At 48.9% G+C, this 20,287-nt stretch overlaps 1 protein-coding gene across 1 annotated transcript in view; it reads left to right on the plus strand.

Moving 5' to 3' along the window:
• The window catches only part of NOP58 (NOP58 ribonucleoprotein), a 32,698-nt gene extending 26,109 nt beyond the window's left edge, over positions 1-6,589 (plus strand). The window contains exons 14-15 of the mRNA XM_015414632.1: positions 4,753-4,898; positions 6,261-6,589. Coding sequence (XP_015270118.1) covers positions 4,753-4,898; positions 6,261-6,323 — 209 coding nt within the window. The 3' untranslated portion in view covers positions 6,324-6,589. The remainder of the gene's footprint in view (positions 1-4,752; positions 4,899-6,260) is intronic.
• Positions 6,590-20,287: the final 13,698 nt, after the last annotated feature.

Consider the following 20,287-nt stretch of genomic DNA (forward strand, 5'->3'; position numbering starts at 1 on the left):
TATGTTTTGTGTACTTGCCCATTCATTAGCTGTAACAAACTAAATCTGTCAGGCGTTTCTGTTGAGTCGTTAGGTGGTTCATTCTTTCTAAGTGACAACAATGGAAACTGCGTAGCTCGCTGGATACAGAGTGGAATGATGCGAACAAAGTGGGGCTTTCCCCCTCCAGTTTGGAGATCAAGTAACCCACTGGGGGGGCAGAATGGGGGTCTGCAGTGAAAAGGAGGAATCGTCATTACACTGCTGTAGGAGCATCCTTGGATCCAGCCCCCCCCCCCCTTTTAATCCAGGTTTCCCAGTTTAATTGGCCTCATGCCAGGGGTTCCCCTGTGGTTTGACCAGCAGGGGTCGCCCTCCCATGTTCCTCCCTGGCCACCATTATATATTGTTTCTTTTTGGCACCGCTCCGTACCCTTTGCCCCTGTAAGCGGACCTTCAGGCATCTGTGCCCCACGGCACCTTCCCGTAATACCAGTCCCTCTGGTCCCTTAAAATCAGCCTTGCCCTTCCCTGTTCGTTCGTCCATCAGTCCTCAGGATAGCGTTGCCAGGTCCGCCGGACCTGTGGGCGGGGGGTGATGGAGGGAGCGTTCCAGGAGTGGAAAGGGACATAGCCGGAAATAAGCGTGACCTGCCTGCATCACCCGGAAGGGACGTGGGCCAGCGTTCCCTCTAAGCTGAGTTACTGTGAGCTAGCTCACAGTTTTTTAGCCTCTGGCTCGCACGTTTTTGTCTTCGCTCAGGAAGGAGGGCTCCAGGACAAACTAATTTATGCAGCAGCCAAATCGCTCGCTCACAACTTTAATGCCAGTAGCTCACAAAGTAGAATTTTTGCTCACAAGACTTCACAGCTTAGAGGGAGCGTTGACGTGGGCATGTTGGTGCCATGGGGGGGTCGCGCTCTGGATTTTGGGCAAAACTCTATGGTAAAAATGGGTTCAAACCATAGAGTTTGGCCACACAAAAAACCAGAGCGTCCCCCCCGACATCACCAGTGTGTCTGTGTCACTTCTGGGTGGCGTAGGCACTTCTCATTTACTTCCTGCTTCTTCCCTCCCTGCTTACAGTAATTCGCATTTATTTCCAGCTTGGGGGGAGGGGGGCTGGGCGTCCCTTTTTCTTCCGCTTCCTGGTATCCCTGCAGTGGGGGAGGGGCTCCACACCGGGGGACCTCCTCCCGCCCCCAACTGGGGCCCGGCAGCCTACCTCATGCCCTGCTGCTCCAGCCGTCCGTCGTCTCCCTGGCCCCGCAGCCTTCTCAGCTGCCCCCTCCCCCTTTGGCAAGTCCCCTCTCACCTCCGTGCCAGTCTCAGGGCGTGCAGTGCTTCTCTCGCCCGCTGTTGTGACCACCTCCGGCCTCGCTGGCACTGGGCTCACTTGAGGGTCTCCACCCCTTCTCTGCCTCGTCTTTCTTCCTCACCGCCACTCCTGTTTGTCCCGTGCCTCCCGCCTTTTCCGGCGTTTTCCTTCAATCCCACAGCCTTGTCCCTGGTCTCCCACCAGGGTCTCACTGCCAGCCCAGTCATATCTACTTCCAGCCAGGCCTCAAGAGGCTACTGCATGCCGGTGGGGGCCCGCAGAGCTGGACTGCCGGTTTCCGAATTGTTCAAAGAAGTGCAAAGCTCATCTAGTGCCAAATTTATACATTTTCCTGTAGAATTCCTGTACTGTTGGCCATCAACCTGGTGTCTCCCCCCCCCCCCACAGCTATTTAATTAGAACTTGCCTTTAAAGAGATGCTCATTTGTCACATGTCTGAACACCTCTGGTGTTTATGTTTGGACGCCAGTAGCAGCTGACCTGTACCTGAAAGGTCCAAGTTTGTTTCTTCTTGACCTGTTTTACACCGTGACGTCTTCACCCAGTGGCACAGTCCAAAGCACAGTTATACCCTTCTAATCGCAATGACTTCAGCGGCCGTAGAAGGGCGTAATTCTGTTTAATTTAGCACTGCAAGTAAGGTGCAGTGCTTTTTAGCAAAAACCAGGAAACCTCCTAGTTGATCTTCAAAAACAGGACAGCAAAGGAATGTTTACCTGAAGAACAAATAAACAAATAAAAAAGAAACAAATAAAGCTTGATTTTCTTCCTTTAGTAAAGGTGGTTTCTAGAAAACAGGCATATCCCTTAATCCGCCCCAGAATGCGGATTATTCGACAGATCTGTTTTTGTTTGGGGTGGGGTTTCTTCAGGTTTTTTAAAAAGGTGTGTGTGTGGGGGGGGTGAAATTCCCCCCGAACAGAGGAAGCCAACGGAGGTCTTGTGAGAGCACTGTTGGAGTTGTAGAGTTGGGTAGCCACTGAAGTGATGGAGCGCCTGACAACCTCAGCAGGATAGGAGGTTGGGAGAAAGCAGCGACCATTGGGAGAAGAAGGCAGAATGGAGTGGAGGGCAAAGTGGAGAAAAGGCGGGGGGGGGGCAAAAGATGGGATGGAGGGAGTGGAGAAAAAGGCTTGTTTTGCAGGTAATTATTTAGGGTTTGTTCGGCTTTGCTAACCATGGGGGGGGGGGTAAGAAGCTGTGTAGCAGACTACAATCGCCCAAATCTTTTAATCAGCCACTGCTTTGGCTTTTGAGACAATGCCAATTTGCTTTTGCATTACCAATTTGCTTTTGCATCTGTAAGGGCTAGGGGGACTGGGTTTTTTAAAAAAATGAAAGCCAGGATTCTGAGGAAGCTCAAAGCCTTTGCCTAATCCTGCATTCTGTGCTCCCGTGGATATGGTGTGTATACACATCCCTAGCTTTAAATTTTGTATCCTGCTTTTGCATTCGTGACGAGAGAAAGGCAAGCAGAAAAGAGCCCCGGTCCATCAATATTTGTAATTTATCCCAGTTGAAAAATGTGAGTCGATGTAGTTGTAAAACCTGGGCTTTCTTTGAGGATAGGATTCCAGAAGCTGGGCCGTACGTGTTGTGGAACGCCTTCTACACCCGTTTGGCGTAGTGGCTAAGACCGGCAGACACTAATCTGGAGAACCGGGTTTGATTCCCTGCTTCTCCACATGCAACCAGCTGGGTGAACTTGGGTCAGTCACGGTTCTCTCACAGCCGTTCTCTCAAGGACAGTTCTCTCAGAGCTCTCTCAGCGCCAGCTACCTCACAGGGTGTCTGTTGTGGGGAGAGGAAGGGGAAGGAGATTGTAAGCCGCTCTGAGACTCCGAGTGAAGGGCGGGGTATAAATCCAATCTCTCCTCCTCCATCTTCTTCCTCTTCGTCGTCTTTGTCGTCTTCTTGCGGGCAATGGTTTTGCCAGTGTGTTGAAGGGAACAGAACAGAGCAGTCTCAGTTTAACCGTTGTTGGCAATTGAATTACTCAAGGAGACGGTACTTGGCTCAGCACCTTGGTATTGAATGCAAAATGATAGCACATCCTTTGCACATACCAGATACAGATGCTTGTTGATTTCACTTGTCAGTGACAGTTTTTGGGGAAAGAGATCCCACCAAAGTGACACGCTTGTTGGTTTCCAGATGTAGCCCAAAGAACCTGGTTCTTCTCTAACATGGTATTGTTTGCCAACATTGCCAGGAACAAGCAGTTTAAACTGTCACAAAGGCCCTCTATTGCCAGCTGCAGTGTGTCTGTGTGGGTGAGCACAGGATAAATTAACGCACAGTGTAATTTGTGCAATGGATTCCTGTGTTCAGTGTCACAGTGGACTCATTCTGGAATCACGTAGCGGTGATCCTGCTGATGTCTGTAATGCTTGTGTGTTCGTTGGTAATTTTTTTCCTATTTGGTAGCATTTCCTATTGGAATGTAAATGAGTCGTATGATTATCATGCACCACTGGATAAGATACTTGAAGAGCGTAGAGGCATTCATTGAGAGACAGTTTGGTGTAGTGCTTAGGAGCGGGACTGTAATCTTGGAGACCCGGGTATGATTCCCCACTTCTCCATATGCAACTGCTGGGTGACCTTGGGTCAGTCACAGTTCTCTCAGAGCTGTCCTCTCAAGAGCAGTCCTTGAAAGAGCTCTCTCAGCCCCACCGACCTCACAGGGTGTCTGTTGTGGGGCGGGGAAGGGAAAGGAAATTGTAAGCTGCTCCAAGATTCATTCGGGTAGTGAAGGGCGGGGTATAAATCCAGTTTCCTCCCCCTCCTACTTCTTCGGTTTGCTTACTGTCCTGATGAATTCAGGAATAGTGGGGGGAACACCATTGGAGGTGGAAAGTGCTATCAAATCACAACCAACTTCCGGTTGATTGCGATTCCCCTCATGGAATTTTCAAGGCAGGAGACCAACCAGAAGTGGTTCTCCATTGCCTGCCTCTGCATAGCAACACTGGTCTTCCTTGGTGGTCTCCCATTCAAGTACTAACCAGGGTCAACCCTGCTTAGCTTCTAAGATCTGCTGAGATTGGACTAGCGTGGGCCATCCTGGTCCGGGGAGGGGGATACCATTAGAGTCTGCCTCATTTGCTGTTTGTTTCTGGGCACTGCATACAGTTCAGGACCAGGGATAGAAATGTGGCTCGGGGATAAGATCATCTGCTTGGCACACGGAATGTCCCACACTCAGTCCCCAGTATCTCCCATTAAAAGGACCAGGGAATAGGTGATGCAGAAGACTTACGTAAGATTTCCTCATCGGTGTCTTTACATCCTGCTCAGTTTTGGAGTGGAGGTCTAGGTTGCTCCTGCCATGCCCATTTCCATCTGTGTGCCCTTTGTCGGTGGTTGACTTGTTTGGGGTGTCTTTGTCTGATGGCCACCTTTCTTTCCGATTCCTTTCCCCCCTCTGTAGAAGAGCCAGAAGAGTTGCAAGAGGAGGAGGGATGTCTCAAGAAGAAGAAAAAGAAGAAACAAAAGGTGGTGGTGGTTTCTGCAGAAGAGGTGGAAGAAGAGGAGGAGGAGGAGGAGGAACAGCCGACGACCAGCACAGCAGTGGAGGTAAGGGACCAATGGGATGGCCAGATCTTTTCAGCAGGCTCAGCTCTTTAGCGGGATACCCATTGCTGTTGATTTTGGTGATGTATGTTTTCTTGGATGCTTCCCCATCTGTTGCGTTGTCGAGCACTGTTGGAAGGCCGAAAAATGCGTAACCATGTTGAATGGCAGCAGCCTGGACCAACCAAGCCAGAGCAGAGGTCATAGAAAAGAGCTTTGCTGCTTTTCTGTTGCCACCACAGGTCACTAAGCACCCCCATCCTCCCAAGCTGCTCCTGGTTTTTTTTTGGGGGGGACACCCTCATAACAGAGTGGGGGGACCCTCCTGAGAGCCACGAACCCCTGAGGATGGAGGGGGGGGGCTGCAGTGAGAAGGAGAAGGCAGCACAGATCACTGCTGCAAAATATGCATAGGGCTAGATCCAAGCTGCAAATACATAATTTTAGAGGTCACCGCGATAGTGACTTCTAAAAGTTGACCTCCTGCCAACATTTTATTTTAAAGAATTGGGATGAGCAAACTCTTTTCCCCGCCCCCCCAAACCCCCAAAGACAGAGTAGAAAGAAACGGGAGTGCTCTTCAATCGCTTGACATATTTACGGATATTTAAATGATGTGATTTTTCCGAAAATGCATCTTGGGTAGGTACAGACTCAGTGAGCTGGTGGCCCCCCCAAGACTGTGAGCCGTGGGCCAAGAGCCCTTCAGCTCGCTCGTCTGGCCACGCCCGGGCGAAATACCTGCAAACGGGAGAACACGTGCTCAGTTCAGGGGGTATCCAGTATTTAGAGTGATGTTTTATAATCGGAGCAAGAACTCAGTTTTCAAAAGGCCTTCCGAGTTGGTTTTTTTAAAGATGTCTTTGGCTTCTGTTGGCTTGAAGCAAGGAGGGGACGTGTAGTTCTGGGGTTATGTTGTTATGGAAATGATCTGGGGATTTGTGCAAGCAGGCGGCGGGAGTCTCTCCAGCGTTTGAGCAGTGAGCCTCTCGAGCGCCCCATTCCACATCCCAGAGAGACCACCCTCTGCTGCAGCGGACGGCCTCTCCACAAACGGGAGGAAGGACGACTGCTCGGTCGAGGTGCTTAGAGATGGGAGTCTGTTGCCTAGTGCCAAAGACTCACTCCATTAGGGCTACGCCGGTGGTAACCATGGATTCCTGCGGTTCTTTGTGCTTCTCGTCTAAAGAGGGTTAGCTGCTAAATGCAGGTCGAACACGACTCCGCTTCTGCCGTTCATTTTTCCCTAAAGGAAATGAATCTTTGGCTGCATTTTTTTTTTTAAACAAAGAGTACCCGCTAACTCTTGTTATTTCAGGTGCAATAATAAGTCAAGTGCAGCAACACTGTCTTTGTTCTTTCCAGAACATAGAGAAGAAGAAGAAGAAGAAAAAGAAGAAAATTAAAGAGGAGCCCGAAGACGACTAAAAGAGAAGCTGCAATTTTCCGCAGTGGCTTTTGTTGTTGTTGTTGTTTTTTGTTCCCCGGGACACTCACTTACGAAAACACCTTCTTCTAAAAAGCATAATTTTCCCCATGGCTAGGCAAAGCTGATAAATTCTGTAAACTTACATCAGTGCAGTCCATCCTCCACCCTGCCTTAGTTTTAAATCTAATCTCTGCTGGGGAAATGACTTTTCTACAGTAGGTCCCTTTATAAGGATTCTGAATAAAAATGCTAATTTTTTGCATATTTTCCCCCTGTTTCTTCTTAGCTGATTGTAAGAGTGTCCATTTAATTTTGTGGAATCTGAAAAGGGGTAGTTCTTAAATTTGGACACAAAAGCACTTTACTGCGAAGTACTTTGCAAATATACTGTGCCCGAGTTCCTTTGCACAAGCTTTGATTGTTAAACTAGTGGATGTGTGCAGAAGAGGAAGAAGAGATTGGATTTATACCTTGCCCTTTTACTCGGAGTCTCAGATTGGTTTACGATCTCCTCCCCCTCCCAACAACAGACACCCTGTGAGGTAGGTGGAGAGCCAGTCTGACATAGTGGTTAAGAGCGGCAGACTCTAATCTGGGAGAACCGGGTTTGATTCTTCACTCCTCCACATGTAGCGGCTGGTGTGACCTTGGGTCAGTCACAAGTTCTTTCAGAGCTGTTCTCTCAGGGGCAGTTCTCAAGAGAGCTCAGCCCCACCTACCTCACAGCAGGGTGTCTGTTGTGGGGTGGGGGAGGGGATTGTAAGCCGCTCTGAGACACCTTTGGGTAGTGAAGGGTGGGGTATAAATCCAGTCTCTTCTTCTAAGTAGCCAGTATCTTCCTTTTCTTTGAGGCACCTCTTATAGAATACTTATTACCCAGTCATTAGAACACAGTAATGACAAAATGTACACATCTGTTAGAGTTTCATTTGCCACATCTTGGAAAATCTATGAGGAATGCAGATTGGCATAACTTCACTAGCTGGGGAGGAGAAGCCGTCCCTCCGTTGCCGGAGACTTCAGTGTTACCTGTGCATTTTCAAGCCTGTGGCCATAGGGACTAGCAACTTGATGTTTAAAAAGAGATAAAACTTAAGGTTCTTGAGGTGCTGATTTTTACAATTCTGGTGTGGTGCAGCAGTTAAGAGTATCAAACTCTGAGCTTTGGCTATCAAAATCAGGATCCTTATTTGCCCCACTGGGCCAATGCTGGCCAGGGAGGAATACACAAACCGACTCAATAGTTGATCAGAATAAGTGAAAATGATTTGTGAAAACACAGCACATTGGGGTCCCCAACCTTTCTGAACAAACCTGTGGGCACCTTTGGAATTTGGACACAGCCTCAAAATGGCTGTTGAAGGAGGTGGAACCGCAAACAGCATGGCTGCCGCAGGTTATCTTCAGTCATGCAGTCAAGATCTTTGTGCTGTGGTGGCAGCTGCTACCCAAAGCAACATTTTCCGAAATCATAGAATCCCAGAGTTGGAAGGGGCCAGACAGGTCATCTAGTCCAACTCCCCCGTTCAGTGCAGGATCAGCCTAGAGCATCCCTGGCAAAGTGTTTGTCCAACTGCTGCTTCAAGACTGCCAATGAGGGGGAGCTCACCAACTCACAAGACAGCTGACTCCAATGTTGCACAGCTCTGACTGTAAAAACGTTTTTCCCAATACCCAGCTGGTACATTTCCGCCCTTAATTTAAACCCATTTTGCGAGTCCTATCCTCTCTGTTGCCCAAAGGAACAGCTCCCTCCCTCCTCTCGGTGACGGCCCTTCAAATGCTTCAAGAGAACAATCATGTCCCTCCTCCGCCTCCTCTTCTCCAGACTGAACGTTCCCAAATCCCTCAGCCTTTCCTCACAGGGCTTGGTCTCCAGGCCCCCGATCATCCTCGTCGCTCTCCTCTGCACCTGCTCCATTCTGTCCACATCCTTTTTGAAGCGAGGCCTCCAGAACTGCACACAGTACTCCAGGTGCAGCCTGACCAATGCAGTGTACAGCGGGACTATGTCATCTTGTGATTTGGATGTTATGCCTCTGTTGATACATCCCAAGATTGCATTAGCCTTTTTTTGTCGCTGCATCACACTGGCTGCTCATATTTAATTTACAGTCCACCCCTACCCCAAGATCTTGTTCACGCACACTGCTACCCAGAAGTGTATCCCTCATCCAGTATGCGTGCGCACTGTCAGTGTGCACTGTCAATGCAGTCTCCAATGACCAATCAGGTCTTGCCATACAAAAGCCCCATCCACTTTCTAAAATCACTTGGTGGGCACCAAAAAACATGGTGGGCACCATGGTGGGAATCCCGGTGGTGCACAATCCAGCAAATAAAGTAGCGTTAAAGCAACAGGACACAGCCCTGACCTGGGCAAGCATAATCTTGTCACATCTCGGAAGCTAAGCAGGGTTAGTATTTGGATGGGAGACTTCCTTGGAATACCTTGACAGGAGGACAGAGGCAGGCTTTATTCAGCCACCTCTTTGAATATCCTCCAGGCCCCTATTAGGGGTCAGTCACCAGAGGTCAACATGACTTCCAGGTGTGCACACAGCATGCATGCATGCACGCGCACACACAGAAAATACAAAAAAAAAAAGCAATAAAACATGGGCAGTAGAAAAATGGGCAGACTTCTAATGCATTTCAGGCAAAGAAATTATACATTGTATATATCGGCTTAGAAAGGGGTTCTTATATGGACCCAAGTAGTAAATGGCTATATAGTACTGATTACATAACAATAAAATAGATAAGAGCCTAAACTCCCGATCACATCCAGCCCATCTAGTCGGGAGCGATGCGGAGCCTTCTTTAAGTTCCTCTGGTTTACTGGCAAAAAAGCAGCCGTCAGATGTGATTCTGCAGCAGCTTGCCTGTAGCTGCCTTCTTCCTCTAGGGTACTCGGATGAAAAGCTTAAGAAGGTGATAGAATCTAAGAGAAGCAGGGTTGTAGAGCAACATGAAATGCCAGGCAGCGAAGATAGAAAAAAAAGAGTGAAGGCCCTATGAGCAGCATGAAATGAGGTGGGAAGACTCCGTTTGGGTTAGAGCGACTTTTGTGGAACTTCAGAAGGAGCGGCTGTGTCTCAGAGGAAGAGCCTCTGCTTCGCATGCAGAAGGTCCCAGGTTCAGTCCCCGGCACCTCCAGTAAGAAAGGACGATCGGTAGGCAACGTGAAAGATCTCTGCTTGAGACCCTGGAGGGCTGCTGCCAGTTGGACAGACATTACTGACTTTGATGGACTGATGGTTCGATCCAGTAGAAGGCAGTTCGGTGTGTTCAAATTCAAAACCTACTTGTGGGGAGGAGCTGTGGCTTAGTGGAGGAAGAGCCTCCGCTTTACATGCAGAAGGTCCCTGGTTCAATCTCCGGCATCTCCGGTTAAAAAGGACTAGGTGGTAGAGAAAAGAGCAAGAGCCCAGGAGCACCTTAAAGGTAAAGGTCCCCTTGCTCGAAAGCCAGTCGAGTCCGACTCTAGGGTTGCGGTGCTCATCTCCGTTTCAAAGCCGAAGAGCCAGCGCTGTCCAAAGACGTTTCTGTGGTCATGTGGCCGGCATGACTAAACACCAAGGCACCCGGAATGCTGTCACCTTCCCACCGAAGTGGGAATTCTTGCTTTCGAACTGCTAGGTTGGCAGGAGCTGGAACTAGAGATGGGAACTCACTCCGTCATGCGGAAACTAGAGACGGGAGCTCACTCGGTCATGCGGCACACTCGGGTCTCGAACTGCTGAACTACCGACCTTCCACAGAGTGCAGTTCAGCGTCTTAACCACTTGAGCACCTTAGAGACTAACAAAATGTGTGGCAGGGGATGAGCTTTCCTGAGTCACTGCTCACTTCTTCAGATACATGAAAGAACTCTACCTGTGACCAAGAAGGGCTGCTGCTGGTCTGAATGGACATGCATGACCTTGGCCTGATTTGTGTGTGTCTCAGATCAAAGTGTTCTGATCTAGCTTTTCATACACTATTTCATTAATTGGAGGCAGCTCCTCCTACTTTAGGAGACATGGCGAGTTTTCCCTGCACCTCCAGTTATCTAATGGGGGGATAATTTTTAAAATTATTTTTTTGTGGGGGAGAAAATTCCCTTTCTTGTCCTTTGCTTTCATCACAGCCGTCATGTCAGTTGTCCACCCCATCTCACTGTCCCAATGCAGGGGTGCATTCCAGGTGGCTGGCTTACATTTGCAACTTGCGGCTGCTTGGCTTTATGTGCTTTCAAGATGTACCACCCCTGGTGTCTTTCCGTTAAGTGCACCGTTAATGTCTTTCCTTTTGTGTCTGTACCTCTCCTGAGATCGCATAGTTAGGCTACTTCAACTTACTGACAATTCTTTTCTTGTCCCTCGTAGTTAGGCCTGTATCAAGCCAGACTCGGGGTTCTTCAGAGTAATCAGACTCTACGTCTTTGGGGTTCAAGATCAGGTTTGGGACTGATTTCTGAGGTACCACCAAGTCATAAGAGATAAGGAAACTCTTCTCAAATCCCCGGGACTCTCACACCTGCCTTAATAACCAACAAGCACCAATTGTGGCCAAGAATTATATGGTTATTATGTATTGCTGAGGATAGCACAAGGGTGGTAAAAAGTCTGTGCCGATCTGATGCTGTGGTAAACCCCATCCCATCCTTTGTAAGCTTTGAGCAGTGCTGGTCCATTACAAGTCTATCACCAGCTTAAACCCGCCAGATAGTAAAGGAGGGGAGGCCAGGAGAACGGATGCTGGATTTGGGCCACTATTGCATCAGTGTTGGCTGCTTAGAGTCTAGATCCGTTTGATCCGTCCCACAACAAAGCTGCATGCAGAACCGGTCCAGAGTCATGGCCCTGAATGCCGCTTCTTGAAGGACAGCATGAGGGGTTGCGGTAAAAGTAGAGTCCTGAAAACCACTGACACAGGAGACGCCATCTTGTGTAGGTTGTGTTTACTTGGAGTAAGTCCCACTGAGTTCAAACTGGGTCATGACTCGTACCAATTTAACCACTGGAAGTAAATCATGGGAAAGATAGTCAACGTTTTAGGGCATTCTTCAGAGACTTGATGTTTAAGTTAACTTCTTTATTCTTCAACTAAAGAGGAAGTACTTCAGGGGCGGGTGACCTTTTTTGGAAGGAGGCCTGAATGCTGATAGGAGGAGGAGATTGGATTTATATCCTGCCTTTCACTACCCGAAGGAGTCTCAGAGCGGCTTTCAATCTCCTTTCCCTTGAAGGACAGCATGAGGGGTTGTGGTAAAAGTACAGTCCTGAAAACCACTGACACAGGAGACACCATCTTGTGTAGGCTGTGTTTACTTGGAGTAAGTCCCACTGAGTTCAAACTGGGTCATGACTCGTACCAATTTAACCACTGGAAGTAAATCATGGGAAAGATCATAGTCAAAGTTTTAGGGCATTCCTCAGAGACTTTATGTTTAAGTTAACTTCTTTGCTAATGAGGAAGTACTTCAGGGGTGGGTGACCTTTTTTGGAAGGAGGCCTGAATGCTGATAGGAGGAGGAGATTGGATTTATATCCTGCCTTTCACTACCCGAAGGAGTCTCAGAGTGTGGCTTACAATCCCCTCCCCCTCCCCACAACAGACGCCCTGTGAGGTAGGTGGGGCTGAGAGAGCGTGTTCGAGAGATGCTCTTGACAGAACAGCTCTGAGAGACCCAAGGTCCTCCCAGATTAGAGTCTGCGCTTCTAACCACTACACTAAACTGACCACTGGTCTGATTCAGTAGAAGGAAAGCTTCATGTGTAGGTCGTGTCCTGATTCTGCATAGGTCAGCTGCCTCTATTCAGAACATCAAGAGCCGAAGGCAAGAGAAGATCCAAGTCAACTAATCTCCCACGATTGAAACATTTCCCAGTACCGCATTTTGTTGCAGGAGGCTGATGAATTCATCTTTAGCGAGGGGAGATTGAACATGGTTTAGAGTCACTAGGGGGCAGGGATGCAAGATATGTTTTAAAATCAATGGAGGATGAAATAAGATTAATGAGGATCTTTGGGATGGACTGGAATCAGCAACCCTGCTATGAAGATGATGTTCGAGGCAAGAGGTCCAGAGATGGAATACAAATTTCACGCATTACCTTCTTGGAGACTTTAATCATTTTTTAACATCTGTCCTAGAGCAACCCCTCCCCGCCACATCTCCACCACGTCTCCAGCATATTGCATCGTTTAGGCACAGTGGGAATGCGCAAGCATCCAAACTTCTCCATTGTGCCTGATTAATGTGGATCTATGACCTGGACCTAAATTCTATGACCGACTGTACCGCAGACGCAACAAAGGGTTGGATCCAGTGCAAATCTCTCATGTGTGCTAGAGCTCTTACATGAGCAGAAAAACGAGAAAAAGACGGTGGTACTGCCGGAGCTCCGCTCCTGTGCGCTCCTGCAGGAAATGACCCCTGGTGCATACTGTAGTTTCTCTCTCTGTTGAGCCTTCAGCATAGTCTGCCATGATGTTCCGGGGTTGACTCCCAATTTCATCTGTGAAGAAAACAGAAATGTACGGAAACTGTTGTGTGCAGTCCTAGTGGTATGCCAGAGCCAAGATCAAAACTCCCTCCCCTTCAGGGTTACCAACCTCCATGTGGCACCTGAAGATCTCCCGCAATTACAATTGATCTCCAGGCAACTAAGACCAACCCCCCTGGAGAAAATGGCTGCTCTGGAGGGTGGACTCAACGGCATTGTAGCTTGCCGAGGCCCCACCCCCAAATCTCCAGGTGTTTCCCAACCCAGTTGGGAACCCTACTCCCCCTTGTTTTATGAAATCAGTTGTAGGGTACCCTACTTCTAGGACATAGGCTGCTATTCACCTTGAACAGACTCCCGCCAAAAGTTGCCTTGTCAAGAGCCGCCTCAGAGGCTGAAAGGCTGCAGTTACGGCCTCGTCTTTTATTCTGTTCTCTTAGAGTCTAGTCAGCTGGCTGGGCCAATAGAGGATCCTGTTCGAAATGGAAGATTATGAATTGCTTTCTCGCAGTCCGGCACACTTGATGTGTGGAGTCCGTGCTCTAACCCCAGGTGGTTTCCATTTAGCAAAAAACAGCAGACGCAACGAATGAATTAAACCTTCTGCTGATACCGTGCTCCCTGAAAGGATGCCTCAGCTGGGGGAATGTTATTTTCTTCCACCGACGGGAGACCTTTTATCGAAGGAATGCTTTTCTAAAGGCTCCGTGATCTTCGGACACAAATGCTTATATCTTCAGAAGGCAGATGGAAAAAAAACAACTTCAGAATGGTTGCCTGGGGCGGAGGTAATGGAAGGCCGATGTTTTTCCACCAGTGGGAAATTAAAGTCGCTCTGGGTTTGGACCGCAGAAGGGCTGTGAAACAAAATGATTCTTCGGTCTGTTCAACAGTAACAGAATTAGACAATCTATACACTGATTCGCCCACTTTCTGGTTTGGATGACTGTTATGTGTGACAGGATGGTTGGGGAGACAGAATGTGTATCTCTTGTACTAACCAGTATCTTACTTCTGGCCTTGTCCTGCTTGGCATTCCATATGCGATAGAAGAAAACAATTTGTTGTTGTGCGTGGAGGGGATGATAGCACACTTTTTGAGAGCTCCACACACTTCTTTTAAAAGGAAGACACACGACTCCAGGTTCTGTTTGTGTTTAATGTCTGTTATGTGGTGCTTGAAAGACCGGCATACAACGTGGATTTCTGGTGACTTGGCTTAATTAGCACCACCTACCAGAGCTGCAGTGGCTCAAGTGGTTAAGATGCTGAACTGCAGACTGGAAGGTTGGTAGTTCAGCAGTTCAAGACCTGAGTGCTGCATGACGGAGTGAGTTCCCGTCTCTGGTCCCAGCTCCTGCCAACCTAGTAGTTCGAAAGCAAGAAATTGCAAGTAGATAAATAGGTACCGCTTCGATGGGAAGGTAACAGCATTCTGCGTGCCTTGGCGTCTAGTCATGCCGGCCACATGACTATGGAAATGTCTTTGGACAGCGCTGGCTCTTTGGCTTGGAAACAGAGATGAGCACCGCAACCCAAGAGTCGGATTCAACTGGCTCTTGAGCAAAGGAAACCTTACTTAGAACTGCATGGAACAAATGTACTGGGGTCCGTGATGCAGGTTGGGTTTGTAACAAGCATTGTCATTTGGGATGCAGTCTCTGCAGAATATACATTGAGTTGCTCGCGTGGAGACCTTGTTTTCTGTGAATTTCCTTCTGCCCATCTGGAGTGTGACATTGCCTCTCTGCACCGCACTTGTCATTTTCTGGCTGTTGTGCATGTCCCCTGGGGGAAAACACCTCATTTTCTCCTCAGTGGGAATTCAGAGAGCCTGTTAACATAGCGGTAGGCTATCAATAGGCGCTGCGGTGGCTCAAGGGGTTAAGATGCTGAACGGCAGGCTGTGGAAGGTCAGTAGCTCAGCAGTTCGAGACCTGAGTGTGCCGCATGACGGAGGGAGCCCCCGTCTCTAGTTCCGGCTCCTGCCAGCCTAGCAGTTCGAAAGCAAGAAATTGCAAGTAGAGAAATAGGGACCACTTCGGTGGGAAGGTAACAGCGTTCCGTGCGCCTTGGTGTTTAGTCATGCCGGCCACATGACCACGGAAACGTCTTCGGACAGCGCTGGCTCTTCGGCTTTGAAACGGAGATGAGCACCGCAACCCTAGAGTCGGATTCGACTGGCTTTCGAGCAAGGGAAACCTTTACCTTTACCTTTAGGCTATCGATACAACAATAATCAATTGCCAGTTTAAAAATAATAATGAAAAAGGCCCTGGTAGCCTGGAGGGAAGAGGATGACCAGGGACGAGACTGGGGCAGGGAAACTGTGGTGAAACTTGTCATGGGGGAAGCACTGTTGCTGCTGGTCTTTTATCAGCAGCCGTGCCAGCAACAGGGAAACCTCACACACCTGTTCCTGTGTGGGAACCACCGCCAAACCTATTTCCAAAGGCAGGCACACACCCCCAGCTCCATCCAACCACGAGCAGGCAGCTGGCTTCCCTCCACCACGCTCCTTTCAACTCTTCCCCGCACAACCGCCCCGTCTCACCTCTCGGCAAAGGCCCACCATTGTTGCTAGGCAACATCCGCTGGCATCCAGTAGCTGGCCTTGGGCCCTGCCCTGTTTTCAGTCATCTGTTTTGAGTACCTTTCTTTGTGACTCCGGATTGTTTAAGTCCAGGAAACGGTGACCCAGAAAACGCTTCTACTGAACAATCTGAAGGAAATAAAATTCTGAAGCTCCAGTCGTCGGGAATAAGTGAAAGATATCCCGATAAATAGAAATGCCGCAAGATAAAGTTACGTGTCCGCTTAACAAAGGAACTTCCTTATCGCTTGGCCAGACTTTGTAGCTCTTATATGCATCCGTGCTGCTCTTTTCAGTAAAATACAGATGTCCTATTGTTCCCCAGAATGGCAAATGACCTTTTAAAAAACATGTTAGTGTATATAACCCAGCCTTTCCTGTTGGGTTTAACATGTGAGCTGAATACAACACATGGCTGAATTGGCCACGACACTGAGTACTCCCCCCCCCCAGCAGAGATCCGGTCACAACATGGTTCTCCAATGTCAATTGTCCATCCCTCTTGCCCTCTGTGATGGTCTCCTCCAGATGTTCCCCTTCCTCAGCACAGAATGTTGTGTCCCCTTTCCACTCATTACAGGAAAGCTGGGACCATAAACCAGTTGTGGGGAAATTCACAGAATGGATTGCCCAATCCACATGCAGAGCAGGAAACTGGATTGTGAAAGATTTTGGGCTGGATCCGTCTGGTAGCATCCACTGACTCCCCCTTCTCCCTGAAGAACTCCCCCCCCCGTGTCGTGACTCAGCATTCTCCCCCCCCACGCATTTTATGGAGATGAGTGGGCTACTGTGGGGGGGGGCAGGGAAGTCCCGCTCCATTGATGGGAAATTTAGTCTAGATCCAACCTAACAGGACAGTAATTGTGTGTACTACTGGGAGGGAGCGCTCATCTGTTTCTTAATTCTTAACTCTGTCTATGTATTCACATTCATAAAAAGGTAAAGGTAAAGCTAGTTGAATCCGACTGTAGAGGGCGGTGCTCATCTCTCCAAGCCGAAGAGCCAGCACTGTCCAAAGGTGTTTCCATGGTTATTTGGCTGGCATGACTTAACGCCGAGGCGCATGGAGTGCTGTTACCTTCCCACCGAAGACTTGCAATTTCTTGCTCTCGAACTGCTAGGTTGGCAGGAGCTGGGGCCAGAGACGGGAGCTCACTCCGTCACATGGCACTAGGGTCTCAAAATGCTGAACTACAGACCTTCCAGTCTGCAGCTTCAGCGTCCTAACATTCATAAGTGCTCTTAAATCACAAATGAGAGAAGAAGAGATTGGATTTATACCCTGCCCTTCGCTACCCAAAGGAGTCTCAGAGTGGCTTACAATCTCCTTTCTCTTCCTCTCCACACAACAGATACACCCTGTGAGGTAGGTGGGGCTGAGAGAGCTCTTTCGGGAACAGCTCTTGAGAGAACAGCTCTGAAAGAACTTGTGACTGATCCAAGGTCACACCAGCAGATGCATGGAGAGGAATGGGGAATCAAACCTGATTCTCCTAGATTACAGCCCGTGCTCTTAACCACTACACCAAACCGGCTCTCAAATGAGTTACAGTGACCCAGCAAGGGGCTTTCAAGGCAAGTGAGCCGCAGGGGTGGTTTTCCATGGTGGTCTCCCATCCTAGTACTGACCATGCTTAGCTTCTGAGATCCAATGAGACTATGCCCATGGTGCCTTCCCTTCCCAACCTTGTTTTTTTTTCCTTTTATTTTTTACAGTCAAGTTGCACTCAGCTTATGGCGACCCCATAGGATTTTCACGCCAAGAGATGTTCACAGGGAGTTTGCCATTCCTTGCCTCTGTGTAACAACCCTGGACTTCCCTTGGTGGCCTGGTCTCCCATCCAAATACTGACCGGGCGTAAGCCGGCTTAGCTTCCAAGATCTAACAAAATCAGGCTATCCTGTGCTATCCAGGTCAGGATTAACCTCTGTCTACCACTTGTAAGACGCTGAACTGCAGGCTGTGAAAGGTCAGTAGTTCAGCAGTTTGAGACCCGAGTTGCTGCATGACGGAGTGAGCTCCCGTCTCTGGCCCCAGCTCCTGCCAACCTAGCAGTTCGAAAGCAAGAGATTGCAAGTAGATAAATAGGTACCACTTCGGTGGGAAGGTAACAGTGTTCTGTGCGCCTCGGCGTCTAGTCATGCTGGCCACATGACCACGGAAACGTCTTCGGACAGCGCTGGCTCTTCGGCTTTGAAACGGAGATGAGCACCGCAACCCAAGAGTCGGACTCGACTGGCTTTCGAGCAAGGGAACCTTTACCTTTACCTTTACTACTTGTAAAATTATATGCCATTTGTAATGGGCATGGTTGTTGAGAGTCACTACAGACACGCCCCCCCACACACAAAAATATAGCTGACAAAGGTTCCTCCTACCTCCCCCTCCCACCCCTCAAACATAAAAAAAAGAAATCACTGGACTTTCCCAGTTTCATGTGCCCCCAGAGCAATCTGGGAATGTTGGCCATCCAGGCCTGAATCTTAGAACCTCCCCCCCCCCCCATTGCATATCATTCCTTTCCATTGTGGAGTGCTAGTACGGTTGTGCCTCCAGGTGGTAAGCTGGAGTTCTCGCACTATTACAATTATCTCCAGGTGACGAGATCAGCTCAACCAGGAGAAAACGGCTGCTTTGGACAGTGGACTCTATGGCATTATCCCCATTGAAGTTCCTCCCCAAACCCCACCTTCCTCAGACTCCATCCCCAAAATCTTCAAGTATTTCCCAACCCGGAGCTGGCAACCGTGCTAGGTTGGAGGGAAGTGGCATACTCCCAGTGACATATATTACAGTCTGAGTGTAATTTAAAAATGTATTTACAGAAGAAATGAAGCCTTCTGGGAAAAACACCTTGATCTTGCGCAACAGCTGTGTTAGGAGTATGAAAATATGCAATTATTGTACTAACAAATCTTATACCTGAAACTCTTGTTTCAGTTCGGAGCCAGTTTGGTGCAGTGGTTAAGAGCGCAGACTCTAATCTGGAAGAACAGAGTTTGATTCCCCACCCCTCTCTATGCAGCTGCTGGTGTGACCTTGGGTCAATTACAAGTTCTTTCAGAGCTGTTTTATCAGGAGCAATTCCTGAGAGAGCTCTCTCAGCCTCACCTACCTCACAGGGTGTCTTTTGTGGGGAGGGGAAGGGAAAGGAAAGGATATCGTAAGCCACTCTGAGACTCCGAGTGAAGGGCGGGGTATAAATCCAATCTCCTCTTTTTCTTCTTGTTGGTCTCTTAAGGTGCTACTAGACTCGAATCCAGCCAGTGTAGAAAGCCCTCGGTATGAATAGTGCCTGGACAGAAAGCATGGCTTTGGCAGGGTTGCCATCTTTGGGTTGGGAAGTTCCTGTAGATTCTGTGGGTGAAGTCTGGGGAGGATGAGGTTTAGAGAGCAGAGGGTTGAGATCAGTTGAAATTCCAGCAGATCTTAGGTTTGCCAACCCCCAGGTGGTAGCTGGAGAACTCCTGGGATCACAAACTGATCTCCAGACAACAGAGATAATTTCGCCAGGAGAAAATGGATGCTTTGGAAGGTGGACTCTATGCCACTGTATTCCACTGAAGTCTCTCTTCTCTCCAAGCCCCTCCCTCCTCAGGCTCCACCCCTAAAATCTCCAGGTGTTTCCCAACCCGGAGGTGGCAACCCTAGCAGATCTCCAGGCCACCCACGAAGTCTGTGTTCAAAGCACTGATCTTGAATCCCTTACGAGGCTCCGGTATCAATTATGCTAAAGCACAGATATATCGGGTACGAGACAGCCACTCAAGCACTTTTAGGTCACATTGATTGAAATGTGAGGCATTTATGCCAATATCTAACTCTCTTCTTGTAATCAATGAGACTTAGTCAGGCTGTTTTTGCTCCCTCTTTTTGCCTCCCGTGCAACTTTAAATTTAAACAAATCCTACTTAGTCAACACACATTCTAAATTTGTTCTCTCTCTTTTTAAATTATTATCAAAAAGGGCACATCTTCATACTAAATCGGCCTGCATCAGGCAGGGCCCTGGATTATGGTGGAATAGTTTTATGACTAGATCTTGAGGCGCCTGATAGCATGAAACCTCAAAGGCTAGCCCGCAGCCTGCTTTTTATTTATATGACTCTGAGCGTATTTTGCCATAACACGGGCGAGATAAGGTTGGGAACGAGTCGCCTTTGACTCAGTCAGGGCATTGCGACACAACATGAAGCAACCGTGGAGTGCGGTGAGGCGGATGAAATGTTTCCCTGTCTTGTTCAGTCTAGGTCTGTGGTAGGGTTGCTGCCAGCCTCCAGGTAGCACCCGGAGATCTCCCACTATTAATAGCTGATCTCTGGCCTACAGAGACCAATTCCCCTGGAGAAAATGGGTGCTTTGGAGGGTGGACTGTGGCATTATTCCCTGCCAAGGTCCCCCCCAAACCCCCCCCTCTGTCCTCCCCAGGCTCCACCCTCAAAATCTCCAGGTATTTTTCCCAACTCAGAGATGGCAACTCTATTCAGTGGGGAGACAGATGTGGATAAGGGGGTGAAGGAAGATTCTTTGGGATGGCGCTTCTTTGCATTCTCTGTGAGGTCCCACGGGAATGGGGTCAGGGTTGCCCAGGGGTCATTTCGTAGAAAAAAGCTGCAGGAGCTCATTAGCATAACTTATTAGCATATGCCCCACACCCCCTGACATCACCAGATGTGTGCACCAGCCCCTCTGACAGGCAGAAGCACCTGGGATCCATTCTTTCTTCGAGTGCTCATTACTTGTGGAGCTGAGGCTCAATGTCTCCAGCTGCTCCGCCACCTTCCCTTCCCTTGGTTTGCTTGGGGAGTCCAAGCAAGCCGGCTGCTGGAGGAAAGGAGAGGCAGTTTAAACCACCTTCCCTTCCCTTGGCTT

Source organism: Gekko japonicus, unplaced genomic scaffold, assembly GCF_001447785.1.
Source record: "Gekko japonicus isolate JY-2015 unplaced genomic scaffold, Gekko_japonicus_V1.1 scaffold855, whole genome shotgun sequence".
In the NCBI taxonomy this organism is placed as follows: Eukaryota; Metazoa; Chordata; class Lepidosauria; order Squamata; family Gekkonidae; genus Gekko; species Gekko japonicus.